The 18,257-nt window shown below is 42.8% G+C and overlaps 1 protein-coding gene across 1 annotated transcript in view; it reads right to left on the bottom strand.

Moving 5' to 3' along the window:
* Positions 1 to 4,503: 4,503 nt before the first annotated feature.
* Positions 4,504 to 18,257, bottom strand: part of TBX18 (T-box transcription factor 18) — a 65,517-nt gene continuing 51,763 nt past the window's right edge. Inside the window, exons 6-8 of the mRNA XM_069235589.1 lie at positions 10,571 to 10,635; positions 8,163 to 8,257; positions 4,504 to 7,117 (exon numbers count right to left, since the gene is read on the bottom strand). Of these exons, the coding sequence (XP_069091690.1) occupies positions 6,411 to 7,117; positions 8,163 to 8,257; positions 10,571 to 10,635 (867 nt within the window). The 3' untranslated portion in view covers positions 4,504 to 6,410. The remainder of the gene's footprint in view (positions 7,118 to 8,162; positions 8,258 to 10,570; positions 10,636 to 18,257) is intronic.

Genomic DNA, 18,257 nt, shown 5'->3' with positions numbered 1-18,257 from the left:
AGGAAAAAATGTAGAGAAAGACAAGGGGCAATAACACTTGTTTTGCTATTCTGTGTTCCCCCAAGTCTCCCGATAAAAATGGTACCTCACTTGTAGGGGTGGGCCTAGCGCCCACGAAAGGAAAGGGCCCAAAACACAACGTGGACACATCAAATTTTTTCACAGAAAACAGAGATGTTTTTCACAAAGTGCCTACCTGTGGATTTTGGCCTCTAGCTCAGCTGGCACCTGGGGAAACCTAGCAAACCAGCACATTTTTGAAAACTAGACATCTAGGGTAATCCAAAATGGGGTGGCTTATGGGGCTCTGACCAGGTTCTGTTACCCAGAATCCTTTGCAAACCTCAAAATTTGGCCAAAAAAACACTTTTTCCTCTCATTTCGGTGACAGAAAGTTCTGGAATCTGAGAGGAGCTACAAATTTCCTTCCACCCAGCGTTCCCCCAAGTCTCCTGATAAAAATGGTACCTCACTTGTGTGGGTAGGCCTAGCGCCCACAAAAGGAAATGTCCCAAAACACTATCTGAACACATCAAAATGATCAAATACAAAACTACCTGTTTTTGCAGTGGGGCACCTGTGTTTGTGGCCCTGGGCTCAGCAGCCTTCTAGGGAAACCTACCAAACTTAGACATTTCTGAAAACTAGACACCCGAGGGAGTCCAGTGAGGTGTGACCTGCGTAGATCCCCTAATGTTTTCTTACCCAGAATCCTCAGCAAACCTCAAATTTAGCTAAAAAATCACATTTTCCCACATTTCTGTGTGGGATCACCGCACTGGGACACATTTCATACCACCCAATGTTCCCCTCAGTCTCCCGGTAAAAATGATACCTCATTTGTGTAGGTGGGCCAAGTGCTTGTGAAAGGGAAGAGCCAAAAACATGTCGATATTGAGGGGGAACAAAGGGGGTCCAAAAGGGCAGTTTGCAAAAAAACATTTTTAGGCTGACAAGTGCAGCAGACTTTTTATCGGTATGGATGAGACAATGCTGGGGGATAGGAATTTTGTGGATTCCTGCAGACTTTGGGAGTCCTGAGTGACGTATCACCGACATCCGTGAAACGAGACTCCATCGTGGTGCTTGCAGCCTCGTGGTGTGACCCCGTGAGGTCACCTGAAACATCTTGACCGCCGGATTTATCGACCCCGCTGAATCGTCACGAACCGACGCCTTGCATGGATGCCGCATCACCTCCCCTGCCCTGCAGTAAGGAACCAACGCCGCACCAGATCCAGCGACACCTCACCTTCCTGACTCCATGCACTGGCTTGTTTCCTTGTTTACCAAAGGGGGTCCGTACAATTCCGTGAATGGTGCCGCCCTTCTCCCAAATTGAGAACGACTCCATCAACATCACCGTGATAGCCAAAGTTAGAGCTATTTGTGGTTCCAAGAGTGACAGTGAAGTTTCATCTTTGAAAATTCGTATCTTTGCTTGCGTATGTTGGATTTTGTAATTCTGGTCTTGTTTCATGCAGATAAATATTGGCTATTTTTCTAAACTGGTGTTGAGTGCGTTTGTGGTGTTTTCACTGTGTTACTATGTGTGTTAGTACCAATACTTAACACATTATCTCTGAGATAAGCCTGACTGCTTGTGCCAAGCTACCAAGTGGGTGAGCGGGGGTTATCTGAGCTGTGTATCTCCCTTACCCTGACTAGAGTGAGGGCCCCTACTTGGACAGGGTGCAAACTGACTGCCAATTAGAGACCCCATTTATAACAGGATGGTTAGAAAATATTACTTTACATTTAAATAAACTCCTGAAATTCACTGAAAAAACAAAGGTCAAAGTAATGTTATAGGTAAATGACATGTTCAGTAACTCAATTGTGACACTGGCATATATATGTATTCTAGGGCCTCCCACCTTATCATAATAAATGGGTGGTGGTGTATCACTACACCCAAACCCGCATATCATACCGATTGATGGGTGATGCAGGGGATACCCTGCTGTACATGCTGTATGGGGGAACCCTGACAGATGAACTTCCGCCGGCATCATTAGTAACCCTTCAGGTATAAAAGGACACACATAGGGCGCTGGGGTGGGCATCTCATTGACAAAAACGACTCCACTGTGGAATGGAACCAGGGTGCTGCAGGTTATGGCCCTGACGGTCTTCAAATCATAGGATACATAAGGCATGTCTACTCTGGTGGCCATCATGGCGGGTACTGTACTGAAATCCTTTTCAAAGTTGCAGACAGAATATGCCCTGCACCGTTCACAGTTCTTTCAGTATCTGCAGCTCCGGCATGCTTTTACTAAGTATGCCAGGGGGAATTCTGACTTGTGGGGGGCCTGACTAGCCACTAAATATCCCAGGTTTACTGCTCACTGATAGTCCATACTCCTGATTCGTCTGCAAATCTTGGGGAGGCATGGGAGGGGGACCGGGGACCTCTCATTGATGAAGACTGGAGGGAGGCTTGTGCATCCCCTGTGAAACATCAATTGCCTCACAGTTTCGCCTCATACAGTGGAGTGGTGGCTCGTTGGCATGCTTGTACTGCTTGAAGCAACTGAGGGACCTTCTCCACACAACTTGGTAGTGTGACCGGGGGACCCCATTTTGAGAGGGGTGCTGTCGTGCCTGGACTGGGTGTTGGGGTGGACTGTGCCTTTGGATCCCAAGCTGGTTACCCTCCATGTCACAGAGGAGATAGACGTGGACCAATACCTCGCTGTGCTGCTATGGTATGGCTGGAATTGTGGTTGGCAAAAAAGGGAAATTGTCAGGGCCTGGAGGGACTGAAACCCTTGAAGATTGGAGTGGTGAAAAGTGGGAAACTGCATAAATCTGGAAATAATCCAAATGTAAAGCCCAGGCTAAACTCTCTCTAAAATATGGGTGCTATGGTGTCAGTACTGCAGTATTAAGCTCCACAGACCTAAGAACCCCCGATCCCCCATGGATGAGGAAACTCAAACATTCTCGATCAACAGCTGAGATAGGGCCATAAGGGGGTGGGTAACACGGGATGGCAGGCATAGGGTGGGGTTTGGCTGGTCCATGGGAGAGGGAGGGAATGTGTTGAGTGCGGATATGCTGCAAGGCTTATGTCAATAGCTCAATTGATGGCACACTTACTGAGCTGCAATTTCAGTTGTGTCTTTGTCTGGTGCTTCTAACCTGTTCAAACCCAATAAAAAGATGTTATTAAAAAGAGAAAAATATTTTCCAGTAGTTTCCTGGATGCAAGCAAGGTCAGCAATGGAAGGATACAGTCAACCAATCACAGAAAGACTGAAATGCTCCTAGGTAGACATGCACATTGATAGGGAGTAAAAGCCCTTAAATCTGGAAGAGGGAATGCAGATAAATAGCGAAGCCACCAAATCATGAGCAAAGGGCTGACCAAAAGCCCACTATATTGATTCTGGAGAGAAAAGGTCTGAGCAAAAGATAGAAAAAGCTGACTACAGCCAAAAGCTAACACCATTCCAGCATATGCAAACTCACTGTCCTATAAACTGAGGTTTGGTGAAGAAGTGCACCCCATTACTGCACAATCTCAGTGTGTACATATACCTGAAAACGTTGGCCAACCATGACTGCGAACTTGAAACAGTACCCAAATTCTTAAATTATATTCCAACCAATTCACCTACTATTACAAATCTACAGTTGATAACAAAATTAAACTTCCATAAATATGTAGCTTTTTAATTAATAAGCTCTTGGAAATTGCAAAGGGCTGTAACTAACCTTCAAATTGCCTTTTACCCTCTTGACCTGCTTAAGACTTTGGGCTTGAATATGTTAGATGGGGGTGTTTCCTCTGTGAACCTCTATACAGTGAATAATTTTAGAGTTATCAAGAACAGGTCTCCATTTTGTGACGGTTCAACTGCAGAATATTGTTTCAAAGAACATTGACGTCAGTGAAATGAACCATTAACTACTGTGAAGAGTTCAGTAATTGCATATCTATACATCTGAAGAGTTACTGCAAGTTAGAGGTATGTGCTACTTTTAAGATTTTGTGATTTTCGTGATTAAAGGAAGTATTTCTAGGAGGGATAAATGAGGTCTGGAAGGAGCAATATGTAGGACTAGGAATGACAACTGGGTGGTTAATGTACACCTCGTTTTAATACCATCTGATATATGTAGACCAATTGATTAACCACGTTTTGTAGGCAGTTGTGCACCTATAGATATGAACATGCTTTATGACACAAGTAAAGTGTGTGTAGTAGACACGTTAGCATTGACACTCTGCAGTGACCTGGCACGTTCATCAAAAGTACATTTGCAGTTTGGAAACGTCAGTGGACAGAAAGCGCCCCCATCGTTGCTAACTAAGCTTTCCACGGGTGAGTGGTGTACCAAGTGACTACACGTTCATGTCTAAAGCAATGTTGGGTCACTTTTACCACCACCCTCATCCTCTACAAACCAAAGAACCTCACATGAACAGTGGGAAACACTTTTATTAAACCTGCAGCAGCACAGGGCCTGTAGAAATGTGAGGGGCAGTTAATATACTGAAAACACACTACTTTATTTGATCCATGGAAGAAGAAAACAGGTCATGGAGGTAGTCTACACGGAGAAGCTGAAACCTACATTTTCAATGTTATTCTCTGCATGGTCTGGGTCCACAACGAAATGCTTCTGAAATGAGCTTCTACGACTCGATAACACAGAAGAATGCATGCGAGTGCTGCGGATGGCCACTGGACACACACAGAAACATGACACACCACTGCCAAGTCAGAAGGCCGTCCGTCACTAAAGCAGATGACAGCTAGATTTAATTTTAGCTTGTGCTCTGCATGCTTCACACTTCAGGGCTGAATATTTCACAAAGTTGTAAGAAGCAAAGCTCGTAGCAAGCACTGCAAACACACGTCACTGGGATACAGGTGCTGTCCTTTCCCCGCCTGTTGGCTGTGCTGCAGACAATGTATTGTGTGTGTTTACAACTTCCATAAGCATATTTCTTCCAAACTTAGGGCATGTGTGATTGAAAACTGTCTAAAAAACTATGCTAGCAATATGTATTTAATGGCATGGGGTAATATGAAAAAATCTTGAAGGAACTTTTGCAGAACACAATGAAAAAGACTAATGAAATGAAGGGCCATTACGGAGAAGACAGGTTGAGGTCCCATTCTTTTTGATGTGCAGAAATCAAATCCGTCAAACTGCACGTTTGCATCTGACTTAGTGTACATCTCAATATTACACCTTTTCCAATGTGCATGAAGCGGAACGAGACACAAAATGCACACCCAGTAAATTCCACGGCCCTTTCAATTTGTATTTAGTGGGGTGGCACAATTTGTGGCAGTGAGGCTGTGCAATATGTTGACTTTTCAGAAAGGGTCCATGGACTAAGTGACAACTTTATTCACTGGAATTCCATGTGTGAACCAAACTCCAGAGGGAAGAAAGCAGCACAAAAATATTGAAACCTTTAGAGTCAGATCACGAGTTAAGGTGCTATTTATCCCACCTCATAAATAAACATATTCCGGGCTCCATTATTTACCTTGTCTTATAAATAGCGTCTATAACGAGATTTTAGGGATTAACATGCAGATTTTGATGTTTAATGCACCAAGGTTTGCACAGTACACTAAATACTGTTCGCATTTCCGGTGTTAAAGTTCAGCAGGTTTGACCTGCCGAGATTTATTGACGGTTGAGGTATTTAATACATCCCATAATTATCTAATATATTAAATACCTCCCATGATTCTGACCCGTGATTCCGACCCATGTGCAAACAGGAGTTTAGACACAGGTCGGAATACACCCACCTACCCATTCGTAATCCGGCCCATAGGGGTGCATCTTAAAACTGTTAAATATGCACATTTATAAAGCACTAGCATTGTAATTTTAAGTGTACTTATATAGCGTTTACTACCCTTGACGAGGCGCCGATTGTTCTCATCTGCGTTGGTTGCCATGATTGCTGCTGTCAGTGCTATGTATTTCAGCTGATATTTCTCTGCAGTGTACAGGCCTTAGTACTTAGTCGGGTCTCTGCTCTATGCACTGCTAGGATGTGTCAGTCTTATTTGGTCACAATTGCTTAGGTAAAAAAGCACCTTGATTTCTTTCTGTGAGTAATACTGGGTATTTTGTTAGCAGTCCTATGGAGACAAGTGCAATATTAGGGGGACTATTAGTGCTGTATGAGCGCTTAGAGATAAAAGCTTTGTACAATTCAAAGTACTTACTAAGCAGAAGCAAGCTCAGCTTCATTTACAAATTCAAAATGTTTTTCCAATAGAATATATTTGGACTGCAAATAAGGTAAAATCGCCCAGTATAGTTCTTCTCTCATTATGTACATATATTACAAGCTTTAAATTAGAGTTCTTCCATATTGCAAAAAAAACATATTTAAAGAAACGAAGTGTTTTCTTAGCGTTCCATCAAACCATATGTGCAGGCACCTGGGATGATGATAGTGCTAAGCCCCCGAGGCTTCTGGAGTCAAAGAAGCTGGGCTGCCCCCCGCTGCTTAGCAAATGGACACCTTCAACAGAGGACAACATCTGGCGATCAGTCGTGGTTCCGCTCGGTGAGCATCCCAGGAAGTTTCCTTGGGAAGAAATAATTTTCTCAGGGCTGGCAGCCAGTTTTGGGGATGTGGAGAAGTTGTATCCGTACAAGGCACAGGGGCTGTGCAGTCTGAAGGCATTGTACGATGACTGATGATTCTGGCTGGTGTTGAATGTGTTGCCGGATGGGGAAGGCATGATGTACTGGAGCTGTGGAGACATCCCTGAAATCTGCATGGATAGACTGGTCGGGGGGCAGCTGAGCACATCGCCGTCGCTGCCGCTTACAGACATGTTCATTGATGTACTGCTTGTCACTCCGACATAGGAGGGTGTCCTTGGGGAAGCAAAGGTCTCCGAGGTTGGGTTGGCCAGTCGGTTGTACGTTTCAGCCAGTGAAGTGCTGTATCGGTTAAGAGCTAGGCCTGGGCGGCCACAGGCACTGTAATCGGCTGGAGAGAGGCCACAGAGCTGGCTACTGTTTGGCCCAAGGTGGAATGCTGGTGTGGTGCAGGGAGAACCCGAAAGAAGATGTGAATGACTGGGTGGAACACCGTTTCCAGGTACAGGAGAATTTCCTGAAACAAAATGTAAGGAAAAACATTGTGGATAAAATAAAATAGCAAGCAAGGTAAACAATAAACAAATACAAAAAATATATAGATACAAACCTGTACATCCCGAAAAGAGTTCATACTTAACACAAATTAATTAAAAAGCAGTATTAATTAATATACACTCCTGCATAAGGGCATGAATGCTAGGTTGAAATGAAGAGTCAGAGATCATTGTTGCTCCGGAATGCAATTAAAAAAACTATCAGGCCCTGTGGAACAAGATGGACACTTTCCCTACATAATTAAGTATTCTGGGCTTTGCCACACAGTGTAACAGGAGAGATAAAGTCTTGCAAACAAATTGAAAAAAAATAAGTTAAGTACTGGAGTGCCGATGTTTAGCAAAGCAAATCTCTTTAATTCTCTTGTCGTTCTCACATTTTGACTACTGCCCAGCTGTTGCTTCTGTCAGCTGTTAGATTTCGGTGTCAAGTTACGACACCTACAGTTAGCTGTTTGTTTATGTTTGTACGCCTGACTTTCTGTATCTATGTGTAGCATGCTTGTGCATATGTGTATGTAGGAGTATGTGCATGTATGAACGTGTGTGTGTGTGCATTCTTCTCTGTAAGGGTGTCTGCAGATGTGCACCTATGTGAGTAGCAGTTAAGGAACTTGGGTAACAACTGATGTATCTAAGCAGAATTTAATTCAATGTTTTTGTTTGCGAGGTAATGGGAGTCTATTCCCTAACATCAGAAAATGAAAGGTCTCAAATGTATTACATGAGGGGAACTCACTAACCATTATCAACAGTGGAATGTACAAGACAGCTTCACCATAAAGGAGGAAAGGGACATTAGTGGCGTAGCAAGATTACCATTGGCATCTGCTTTCCGTAGGATGCCCTTTTAAGGATTCTTTGATCAATGTACAACACTTTTCAAAACAGATGTGGTCAGTCAGATGGCTCATGCCCTCAAAAGCACTGACATAAAAGCCAGGGAAAACCATCATCGCACACATGCAGGTTTATAAACTGATTACAAATACAGCAATGTATTACCCTGCTTTGGCATCCCAGATATGTCGTCAAAAGTGAGGGTCCGTAAGGAAGGTCTCCAGAAAGCATAGGACTCCACCAGAGCTTCTAAACCCATCCTTAAGAAACATTTAGAAAACATTATTCATTTTAAACAATCTGTAATCACCACTTTCCTTCCTGTCTAAAAGTGAATAAGCAAAGAAAATGTCCAAGATTTAGATTTCTAGTAGCACTGTAAATTTTTTTTTAAATATACTGATACCAGAAATCAAATTTAAACATGACACACATTCAGAAAACACTTGCAAGATGGGCCTCAATCGATTTATGACACTGGCCCTCACTCCCACTTCTGCCGATTTAAAACTGGATGAGATAGGGTGTCAAGGACTGCAGAGAGTGCAATACGAAGATCGTGAAGGGTGGCTGAGAATATAATCTGGACCACGTCTTCGTATAAATCACATGCATGCTGGACCAAGGTTGTTTTTTTCAATAATCTGGATGATGGTGATTTACTAAAGCTTTGGTAGCAAAAGGCATCAATAAAATAGTACTTCAATTATTTAACATTAAAAAGTTAGTCCCACGTTTTTCCAATAGAGGAACAACCATAGCACGGAGAGAGTACATTGCCTGGTGGGTATCATACTAATGATATCACTGGCTAAAGGGGCCGTTTTCATTTTGCAAGGATCTAAAGGAGGCCTAGTTTTGATTTTCAAATGTCTGTTCTGTACCATAAGCACAGGAACTCAAAGTCGATTAGTCTGCTTTCACACAAGTCTGCCCCCAAAGCTGAGTTTTGAAACTGGCTTTAGCCCAGTCAAGTTTTTTTTGCTTCAAAATATTCTTCTAGGTCATTGCAGAGTTCCTCTTTAAGTGTAATGACTTTTGATCTAAAACTAGGACGGGACAGCTAATTAGCAATAACACAAAATCTCCTTCATGGTGCACTAAACATTGGTAATAATTTGCTAAATATTCAGAGTGAGCCAGTTAAATAGCAGCTGTGTACGGCTTCTGAGCTTTCTCATAAGTAATTTTCATCATGATGTCAAAATCGGCTTGCTCATGTCTCTCCACTTTTTGCACAGGTTTCAAAAGGATTAAACTCACTCTGTACCAAGAGTCCTTCAGTTTAAATGTCATGAGGTGGTGTTTTTGTTTTTTTGAGGTGCAAATAAATCCGAAGAGTGATTACATTCAATTGAGTTCCGGGATTTTATGTATTTCTCCTTTGAAGAGTGCCTTTTTAATTTGCAGATTGGAGAATCTTGACCTCCCCTGTTCTCAGAAAGAGCCGTTAACGTATGTGTCTGTGTTCTAAGGATTGCCCTAGAGTTTGACACACAACACTGTAAACTAAGTAGCAAGATTAACAAGCTTATTATAAAACTCTCATTCACATGGGAGAATCTTAAACTTGACATTAATTGTGGTATAAACTGGGAGAAAAAGTATTGGTGACAGAAGTTTGAAGGTGTTCAGAGACAAAAGAGATTCAAGCATTTCTAGTGAGGAAAATAAGGCTGAAAATAAAAGTATTTCATTTTTACATCTGCGAGAGTGGCAGTGCCATATATAAAAGATGTTCAATTGTTCATCCTTTTATGTGAAGAATACACTAGATCAGTTACAATCTTGAATCTTTCACTTCATGACCTTTGGACGCAGTCACCACTGCAGGTGTATGGCTCATAATAGTAACAGGTCTGATTTTCTGTTTTATTTTCAGGCCTAACTAAAGGCAGTTTTAGCAATTTGCTAGAGATTATACCACCAATACACAATACATAGAGATTGGGGCGATGGCCAGCCCCTTTAGCTCTTTCTTATTTAAAAGAATGTAGTCAATTCAATGCAACTCATTCTGCAACATACTAGGAGTCTGGTTGGCTCCCTTTACATTCTCTGAAGTGTCCTCCTCTCCAAGCACGTGTGCCACCTGGAGTATAACCTGCATGTATCTGGCCAATTCTGTTCTCCAGTGTCACTTCTAAAGAAGGAGCTTGACAGACTCTGAAAGCTAATATGACTTAACTTTCTTGCACAAGATTAGTTTATCCTATCAAATGGTTATTTCTTTACCATAATCCGACTAGAAAGAACTGCTGTGAACTGATCTGAAAGCCACAATCTCAATCATCTTTACGCCTCATTTGGCATCCAAATCACAAGTTGCTTGATGAGGTGCAAGCTGGATGAGTGTCTATTTAGAATGTGTGATGCTGTAAAAAAAGGACTTTTGGTAAAGAGCTCACCTATTGGGATGCTTTACGTTTTTAGCTCTAATGAAATGTGACCCACTTCCATCAGCTTTCCAGTGGCAAATGCAGATTACTACACAACTCGTCTAAACATTTGCTCGGTTATTTTAATAGACATGGTTTAAATAGAGCTTAAAAGTCAATTTCCTCCACACATACCTGTTGCGTCCAGAATCACGAAATCCTTTTGCGAATGGATTTCTGTCAATCTTTAGTCGAGTAATCTGTTGGAGGAAAGAAAGGGAGTGAGGAAGTCACCCTAAAATTCTTATTAGCTTGTCCAAAAAGTCTCATCTCCTATAAATGTTTAGCACCAATAATTCGTGTGGTTGTATACTCACTACAGAAATATTGTAACATTAAAAAAAAACGGGGTTTCGTTCCTCGTTAGCCAAAAAGAGAATATTGCCTTTATAAATTAATAAATTAATCTGAATTAATAGACTCAAACAATAGTAGACTAAACAGCATGAATTTGCTCCAGGCATTGCCAATAAATCAATTTCCTGATTGACAGACATGGAAAGGCCTGGATTCGGATCACTTCATTGCTGCCTTTTAAAGTAGTTAAAGGCCTAAAACCTGTTTCGGATTTAATCCATGGAAGATTGTATTCCTAAAGTGAATATCTGCTTCCCTTTGTCAACTAGGATAATTAAAAAATATACCCGGCTGCAGGTTATGGCTGCAGAGGCTGTTCTAAAGTAAATACTTCTTTACATGTGGTATTGCACAGCTATGAACAATGAAGTGAGAACCAAACATCCCACTTGCTCAGGCATGACAGCTCTAAAGTTAAATGTCTTTCCTGCCCACTCAATATTGAAGATAATCTGCTCAACTCTGCACCTCCAGAATATTAATGGTCCTGCCTTTCAAGGTTTATTTATAGTTATTCCTTGTGTAGCGTGGATACAAACCTTCACAATTTTAGGGTGCATTTAAATGAGCTAAAATGTCATTAATTAGCAGAAGAAGAAAAACAGTCCCGATTATCCCTTAAGGATTCAAAGATGTCAGTTTTCAGGCATCAGTTATTTCCCTTCTTGTCTCCAGGTTTTGGATTACCACTGTGAAACATAGTCCCAGTTTGCCTCTGTGAGTATGATCTGCTGAGATCACAGCAGTTCTCTCAAAACACAAACCAAGGATCCAGTTATACAGTTCAGGATCTGGCGTCATAAATTGTGCCTGATGCAGTCAGAACCTTTCGCTAATTAGGCAAACGTGTGAAAATTCGGACCACTTCTTAGCACGCTTCAAGTGCAGTATTTTACAACCGTTTTGGTAAACTGGACCAATAGTGCCGAACATCTGATTTTTGTGGCAAAAAAACATTTGCTTCATTCTACGTTAGAAAAGCATCACAATTGCAGAACATGAATGTCCCCTAATTTTGCACGGGTGACAAGTTTCGGTAAAATGGCCACCCATCTCAAATTTGCAGCATCTGTAGCTTAGAGACCCAATCTTCTGTCATACACTACGTTTTTGTGAATGGATAAATGGAGATCTTCCTACTGACTTATTATGAGGTTTCTTGATAATGAGCGCTTGTGGTTTCTGTGCTTACCTCTCTATTTTAAGTACTTCCACACTTTATATAGCGCCTGAGTTTTCAGCTATGTAAAGCCCGATGTAAAGGATGAAAAGCAATGCTAAAAAGATGGCAGTGGGCAAAAAATATTCAAGATTCAAAGCTTAGGGGGTTATTCTAACTTTGGAGGAGTGTTAATCCGTCCCAAAAGTGACGGTAAAGTGACGGATATACCACCAGCCGTATTACGAGTTCCATAGGATATAATGGACTCGTAATACGGCTGGTGGTAAATCCGTCACTTTTCCGTCACTTTTGGGACGGATTAACACCTCCTCCAAAGTTAGAATAACCCCCTTAGTCTCTTAGATTCCAAATGCAGGCGAAAGGATCTGAGACCGTAATTGAAGGAGAAGGGCATAAAACGGGCCCGCGAATAATGTAAGAATCTATTGTGACTATTAGCAAACCCATTAAATGTGACCATATGCATTGTACACAGTCTCCTGCTGGAGAAATGTGACAGGCATATTTGTTGAGTGCTGATTAACATTTTGTGGTAAAATCATTATTGAAACCATTTTTACAACTGGGAATGGCTAGTGGTGATTATACTTTGATATATACATCCACTCCTCAATTTCCTCTTAATATATAGCACATATTAATTGTGTATGCTTTTGTGTTACTCAGTCCCAAATTGAATTTTTCAACCCACTTCTGGTTTTGCAATTCGCAGCTAATTACATTAGGGCACAGTTAAGTCTGTTCACTGATGAGAATAGCAGGACAACAATTAAGTGGAATCAAAAGAAAAATAGGAATGGAAAGATGTTTTGTTTTGAAAACCAGGAGATATGGTCTGTAACAATTTTGTGGCTACAACATGTGGTAAACTTGATTTTGTAACACTTGTATAGCCAGTTTTTATAATTTTTCTTTTTTTTAAATTCAAGAGCACTCCAAGTATGCCGAGTCCGTTGTCCAAAAGAAAATATTTGTAGGAAGTTGATATTTGTAGGGTTTTGTATTCTTAACTAGGTACACCGTTAACATTCAACTAGAGTCCATAATATCTGAGAGGAAGAGTCAGCAATGCAAGAATGACCATATTATCTATGATGCAGTTTACAATTTTCTTTGCAGAATGTTTGTGAACCGAAGTCTGTCTGGGAGGAAGCATCAGCCATGCAAGAATGGCCATATTATCTATGATGCAGTTTACAATTTTCTTTGCAGAATGCTTGTGAACAGAATTCTGTCACTCTGAATGAAATTACAAAAGAACAACTAAGTTCAACGAGAACCAGGAAAAACAAAAAACTCCAGAGCAAAATGTTTTACCCAAGAATGTTGAAACAATATGATGATAATTCTGAGGATATGACTACCATTATCAGAGGCACACTCTCTACCTTAGGAATAAAGTATAATCCTCTATTTATTATGCTATCTGGTAAGAAACAAAATATAAACACATTTGGAGAATTCTGTCAAATCTTTTGACTCTGTGTTAGCAAATACCCTGTCGTATCTGACTGTGGTGGATCAAAAATACTTAAATTGACATGGCTTCCTGAATGACTACAGCTTGCCAGAGTGGGAAGAGGCTGGCCTGTGAGAATGGTATTTGTCATTAAAACCCCAAGCTCCTGAAATTATTCCATCATGTTACATTCTGGAGGATCACAAGTGCCATACCAAGCCTCAAAAAGAGCTGATAAAGACCAGTCACGCCATGTACAAAGAGATGAGCACAGGGCCATGATCATGTGTGCTGTCAATCAGTGAGAAAATATAGGGGGTCATTATGACCTCAGCGGTCTTTTGAAAAGACCGCCGAGGGACCGCCGTGCTGAAGACCGCCAGTGGTGGCGCTTTTCCGCTCAGCGTATTATGACTGTTGGCAGCTCTCCGTCCTTTTTCGGACGGAGAGCTGCCAACAGCCATACTGGCGGGCGGCGGGGAAGTGGAGGTTGCTCCACCTCCACCGCCACGCCAACAGAACACCGCCCACCGATTCACATCCTGTGATTCAGCGTGGCGGTGTTCTGTTGACGGTGTGGTGTCGGCGGAGCAGCCCCCATGGCTCCCGTCCCCTCCTGGAGGATCAACGGACCAGGTAAGTCGATCGTCCGTTAGGGGAGAGGGGTGGGGGATTTGTGTGTGTTGTGTGCATGCATGGGGGTGTGCGTGTGTAGAGGGGGTGTGTGAGTGTGTGTATGCTTGCGTGGGTGTTGCGTGTTTGGGAATGAGTGTGTGTATGTCTGTGGGTATGTCTGTATGGATGTGTGCGTGTATGTTTGAATGTGTGTGTGCGTGTCTGACTGTGTGTGTGGATGTTGGCATGTATGTCGGTGTGTGTGCGTGTATGTGTGTTGGTGGTGCCTGCGTGCGTGTCGTGTGTGAGTGAGTGATGTGATGTTGGGGGTTGGGGTGGGGAGGGGGGCCCTTCCACCTTTGGGGGGTGGCAGGGGTGGTGGGGGGTGTAGGGGAGGGAGTCGGGTGGGGGGTGATGGAGACCCCTATCAGTGCCAGGGAAGGAGTTCCCTGGCACTGATAGTGCTTACCGATATGGATTTCATGGCGGTTTCAAACCGCATGAAATCCATGGCGGTCAGCCGGGTCCAAATACCGCCGGCGGTATAGTGACGGCCGCTGGGCTGGAGACCCAGGTCTCCAGCCCGGCGGTCATCTCCGCCCTGGCGGGCAGAATGGAGAACCGGCGGATGACCATTGCGGTAACCGCCATGGTCATAATTCCAAAAAAAAGACCGCCAGCCTGTTGGTGGTCTTACCGCCGCTTCTCCGCCTTCCGCCAGGGTCATAATGATACCCATAATCTTAAAATGTTGGTGCCCATTTGTAAAGACTCTTCATGCGTGAAAAAGCAGGCCTGCCTTGCTCATGCAAATTCGACTTTGCAATTAAAAGTACTTCCAACATGATAAACTAATTTATTTTTTCATGTAAGTCACCCCTAAGGTGTGCCCTATGTGCCCCAAGGACTGGGTGCCATGTAACTATCAGCAGGGACCTTATACAAATAGTTTTATAAGCCCTGGTGAGGTAAAAGAGTCAAATTTGTTTTTCCTTCATTGTAGCGAATGGCCTCCATGGGCTAGAATGGGGAGACTTTATTTTAATTTATAAAGTCTCCTTAAGTGTCAGATACCTCAAGTTTGGTATCACATGAATTGTTATAATAAATCCCACAACTTGCAATTGTTGGATTTAATATAACTTGTTCAGGTAAAGAGTTTTAAACTTTACCTAAAAAGTTGCCAACTTCTGCCCTGTAGAGCTTTGTTCTGATTGGCCAGCCTCTGGCAGCCTGGCCAGGCTGCCTTGATGAGGTGTAAAGTAGCCTGGGCTAAACACAAAGAGATGTGCCCGGGGGAGGAGATCTCCCCTCAGCAGATGGAGAAGCAGGAAGGGTGAGGGCTGCCAAACTGGTCTTCAAAGGCAGGAAAGGGACATTTGAAGCAACCCAACACCCCCCTCACATCCTGCAAACCCAGACAATTGGGTGCCTCCCTGATAAGATTAGGAGAAGGCAGGAGAAGGGTGTGTTTAAGATTTTTAGCCACTCCAGATTTAATCTCCAAAAATCAGTTTCAGCCATGATGGATTTTTGAGGAATGTTGCTCTCTGGGATTGATTTTTGCCACACTTCCAGGAAGTGGTCATCATAGGGAGAGGGACCCTGCACCTGATTGGAGAACCAGGACCCCCCTGTTTTTCACCCAGGAACAAGGATAAAACTGGCAGACCTTCACCCATACCTCAGATCCCTACCAGATTCCAACAATGAAGAACTACAGGAGAAGAAGGATTGCCCTGCTGGACCCCTGATCTGCACCTGGACACTGCACTCTGGAGGACTGCACCAGCTGCACACTTGGTCTTCACCACAAGTAGGACTTTGCCTGGCTTCAACTGGTTCACGGAGGGACATTGTGTTTGCTACAGGTGAAAACTTGCTAACCAGAGTCCCCTGCACCAACTCCTGAAGAAATTGACCAGTTGACCACTATCCATTGGCCAAAAAGGAGTTTGCGCCAGGTGCATTCTGGGAGTTGTAGTCTGCACGCACAAGGAGCATCTCAGAGCTTCCGGAACCTTGGGGTGAGCTGTGGACCTCAAAAGAACTTTAAAGGAACATCTGGAAGAAGATACAGAAGTTTGGAGAAGTTTGGATAACTTTTGGAAAAAATCTCCATAAAGGGACCGACCCGCCACGTCAACTCTAATCGGCTTGCCTCAACCGCGACCCAGCCTGACTTGCAGGTTCGTCCCGGTGAAGAAAATATCCAAAAAAGTGACTACGTCCGAACATAGGATGTTGATCTCCCAGGCAGTGTATCCGAAGAGGGCTCCAGGGATGTCGGATCAAGATTCAGGTTTACCTCTGTCGAAGGATTTTCACCTCGAAAAAATGACTACGTCCGAAGGGAAAAATCTCCACCGAGGGCTCCCACTACGTGTATCCGAGAAAGAGTTCTGAGAGGTCGGATTGGACTGGCGACTTGGTCCCGTTGAAGAAAATCTCCAGAAAAAAGACTAAGCCCGAAGGTAAACTTTTGACTAAGGCCTCCCGCGAGCTATAGCCGAGCAGGGCTCTATCGCGGTCGGCCTCAAACTTTGACTTTGTCCCGATGGAGGTGCGACCAGATGACCAGATTGGCGCTATTCGTTTCTAAGCACTAAAAAGCATTAATTATTTAAAAAAAATCATATCTATGGTTCCCCTTATCCAATTTTAATCGTTTTGGTATCATTTTGTTATTTTTATAAATTGGTGTTGGATTTTTATTGTGTCTTGTGTTTTACTTATTTACTGTTTTGTGATGTTTAAATGCTTTAAACATATGTCTCCTAAGTTAAGCCTTGTCGCTCCTTGCCAAGCTACCAAGGATTGAGCTGGGTTTAATTTATTGAGACCTAATTGGACCTAAGTGGATGTTAGTGGCATATTGCTAAGTGTAGGTACTTACCTGCCCTTACCAATAATCCATTTTCCAACAAGTAGGATACGTGAAAAGAGTGTACTATACTATGAGTTTAGGTAAAGTCTTTTGCTGTTAATTTAACATGACAAACAGGCACACTTTGCTGGTGTGCATCATGATTTCAAAGACATTCTTAATTCTCTGGTTTCACATGACTCAGAGGAGTTCTGCGAGCTGCTCAAACATTGAGAGTTACAGCTTCCCTAGGTAGTCTTCATCAAATCTCAAGTATAGTACTCTCAGTCGTGGTGTTTTGTGACTCCCGAGTTACTCAAACCTCAGATAATGCATTTTCCCAAGATATGTTTTAAAAAATATATATTACGTGTTTCGGGACGAGTTTTGGAATGCCAGGTATTACATGGGTCTCTTGTGTTTCACAAACTATAACTGCTATGTGTTTTTCCAGAAGAGTTTCACTGCTATAAGTTGTCAAATAACAGTCTCAGGGCCTTGCTAGTATGCATTTCTCATAAAATGCTTCTCAACTCTCCAGTCTTTCTAAAAGCTATGAGGGCACACACACACACACATAATTTGCACTGCAGAGCACCCTTATTGTCTGTACATAGTACACACGGGATCAGTGTGATTGGCAAAGGATTAGTGCATGCACTGGAGAGAATGTAGCAGGCATCCATGGAGCTGCAGTTCAGACTGGCAGTGCAACTTTCTTTGCGGAAGAGTCCACACCACTATGGATAGCCCCAAAGGTCCTCAAAGAGGATGAATACAATCAGTGACTGCTACCACCCACATGGAGCACTTCAGGACCCACCATTGTGAAGGATGTGCAAGAAAAGACAATGAGAATACAGTTTCTGCTGAATGGTCAGTGTAGACATGCTCTTGGCCTGTGTTTGAAGGGTACGTAACTGCATCACACTCTGTAAGTGAGTTCCTAAAGAGGGCCTAGTTACCTGGCTTCTCAGTGCTGCCTACCAAAGAATACCTTTATGAGAGTGCACTAACCTCATGCCATCTTCTGAATAGTACACAACACTTCACAGAGGGCCTTTTGCCCTTATGCCTACATTGGTAGGGCCACTGGTTCACAGGGTAAGATATTCCCTCTATTGTACTTTAAGGTGATGTTTTCCCCTAAATGCCTGAAATTAGCACTCAATGGTACTAAGAGATCTTTCAACTACAAATAGAATGAGCTACGTTTTTGAGAAGCAAATGAACTGCCATGAGGATGGGTCAGCTCAATTGAGTTATTACAACATGTTTTATATGCATCAGGAAGAAGTTTATAATTAAGCAATATGGCCATGTGTAAATTAACAAGACTGCT

The sequence above is a fragment of the Pleurodeles waltl genome, chromosome 5, assembly GCF_031143425.1.
Source record: "Pleurodeles waltl isolate 20211129_DDA chromosome 5, aPleWal1.hap1.20221129, whole genome shotgun sequence".
Classification (NCBI taxonomy): domain Eukaryota; kingdom Metazoa; phylum Chordata; class Amphibia; order Caudata; family Salamandridae; genus Pleurodeles; species Pleurodeles waltl.
This window is presented reverse-complemented; position numbering and strand designations above follow the sequence as displayed.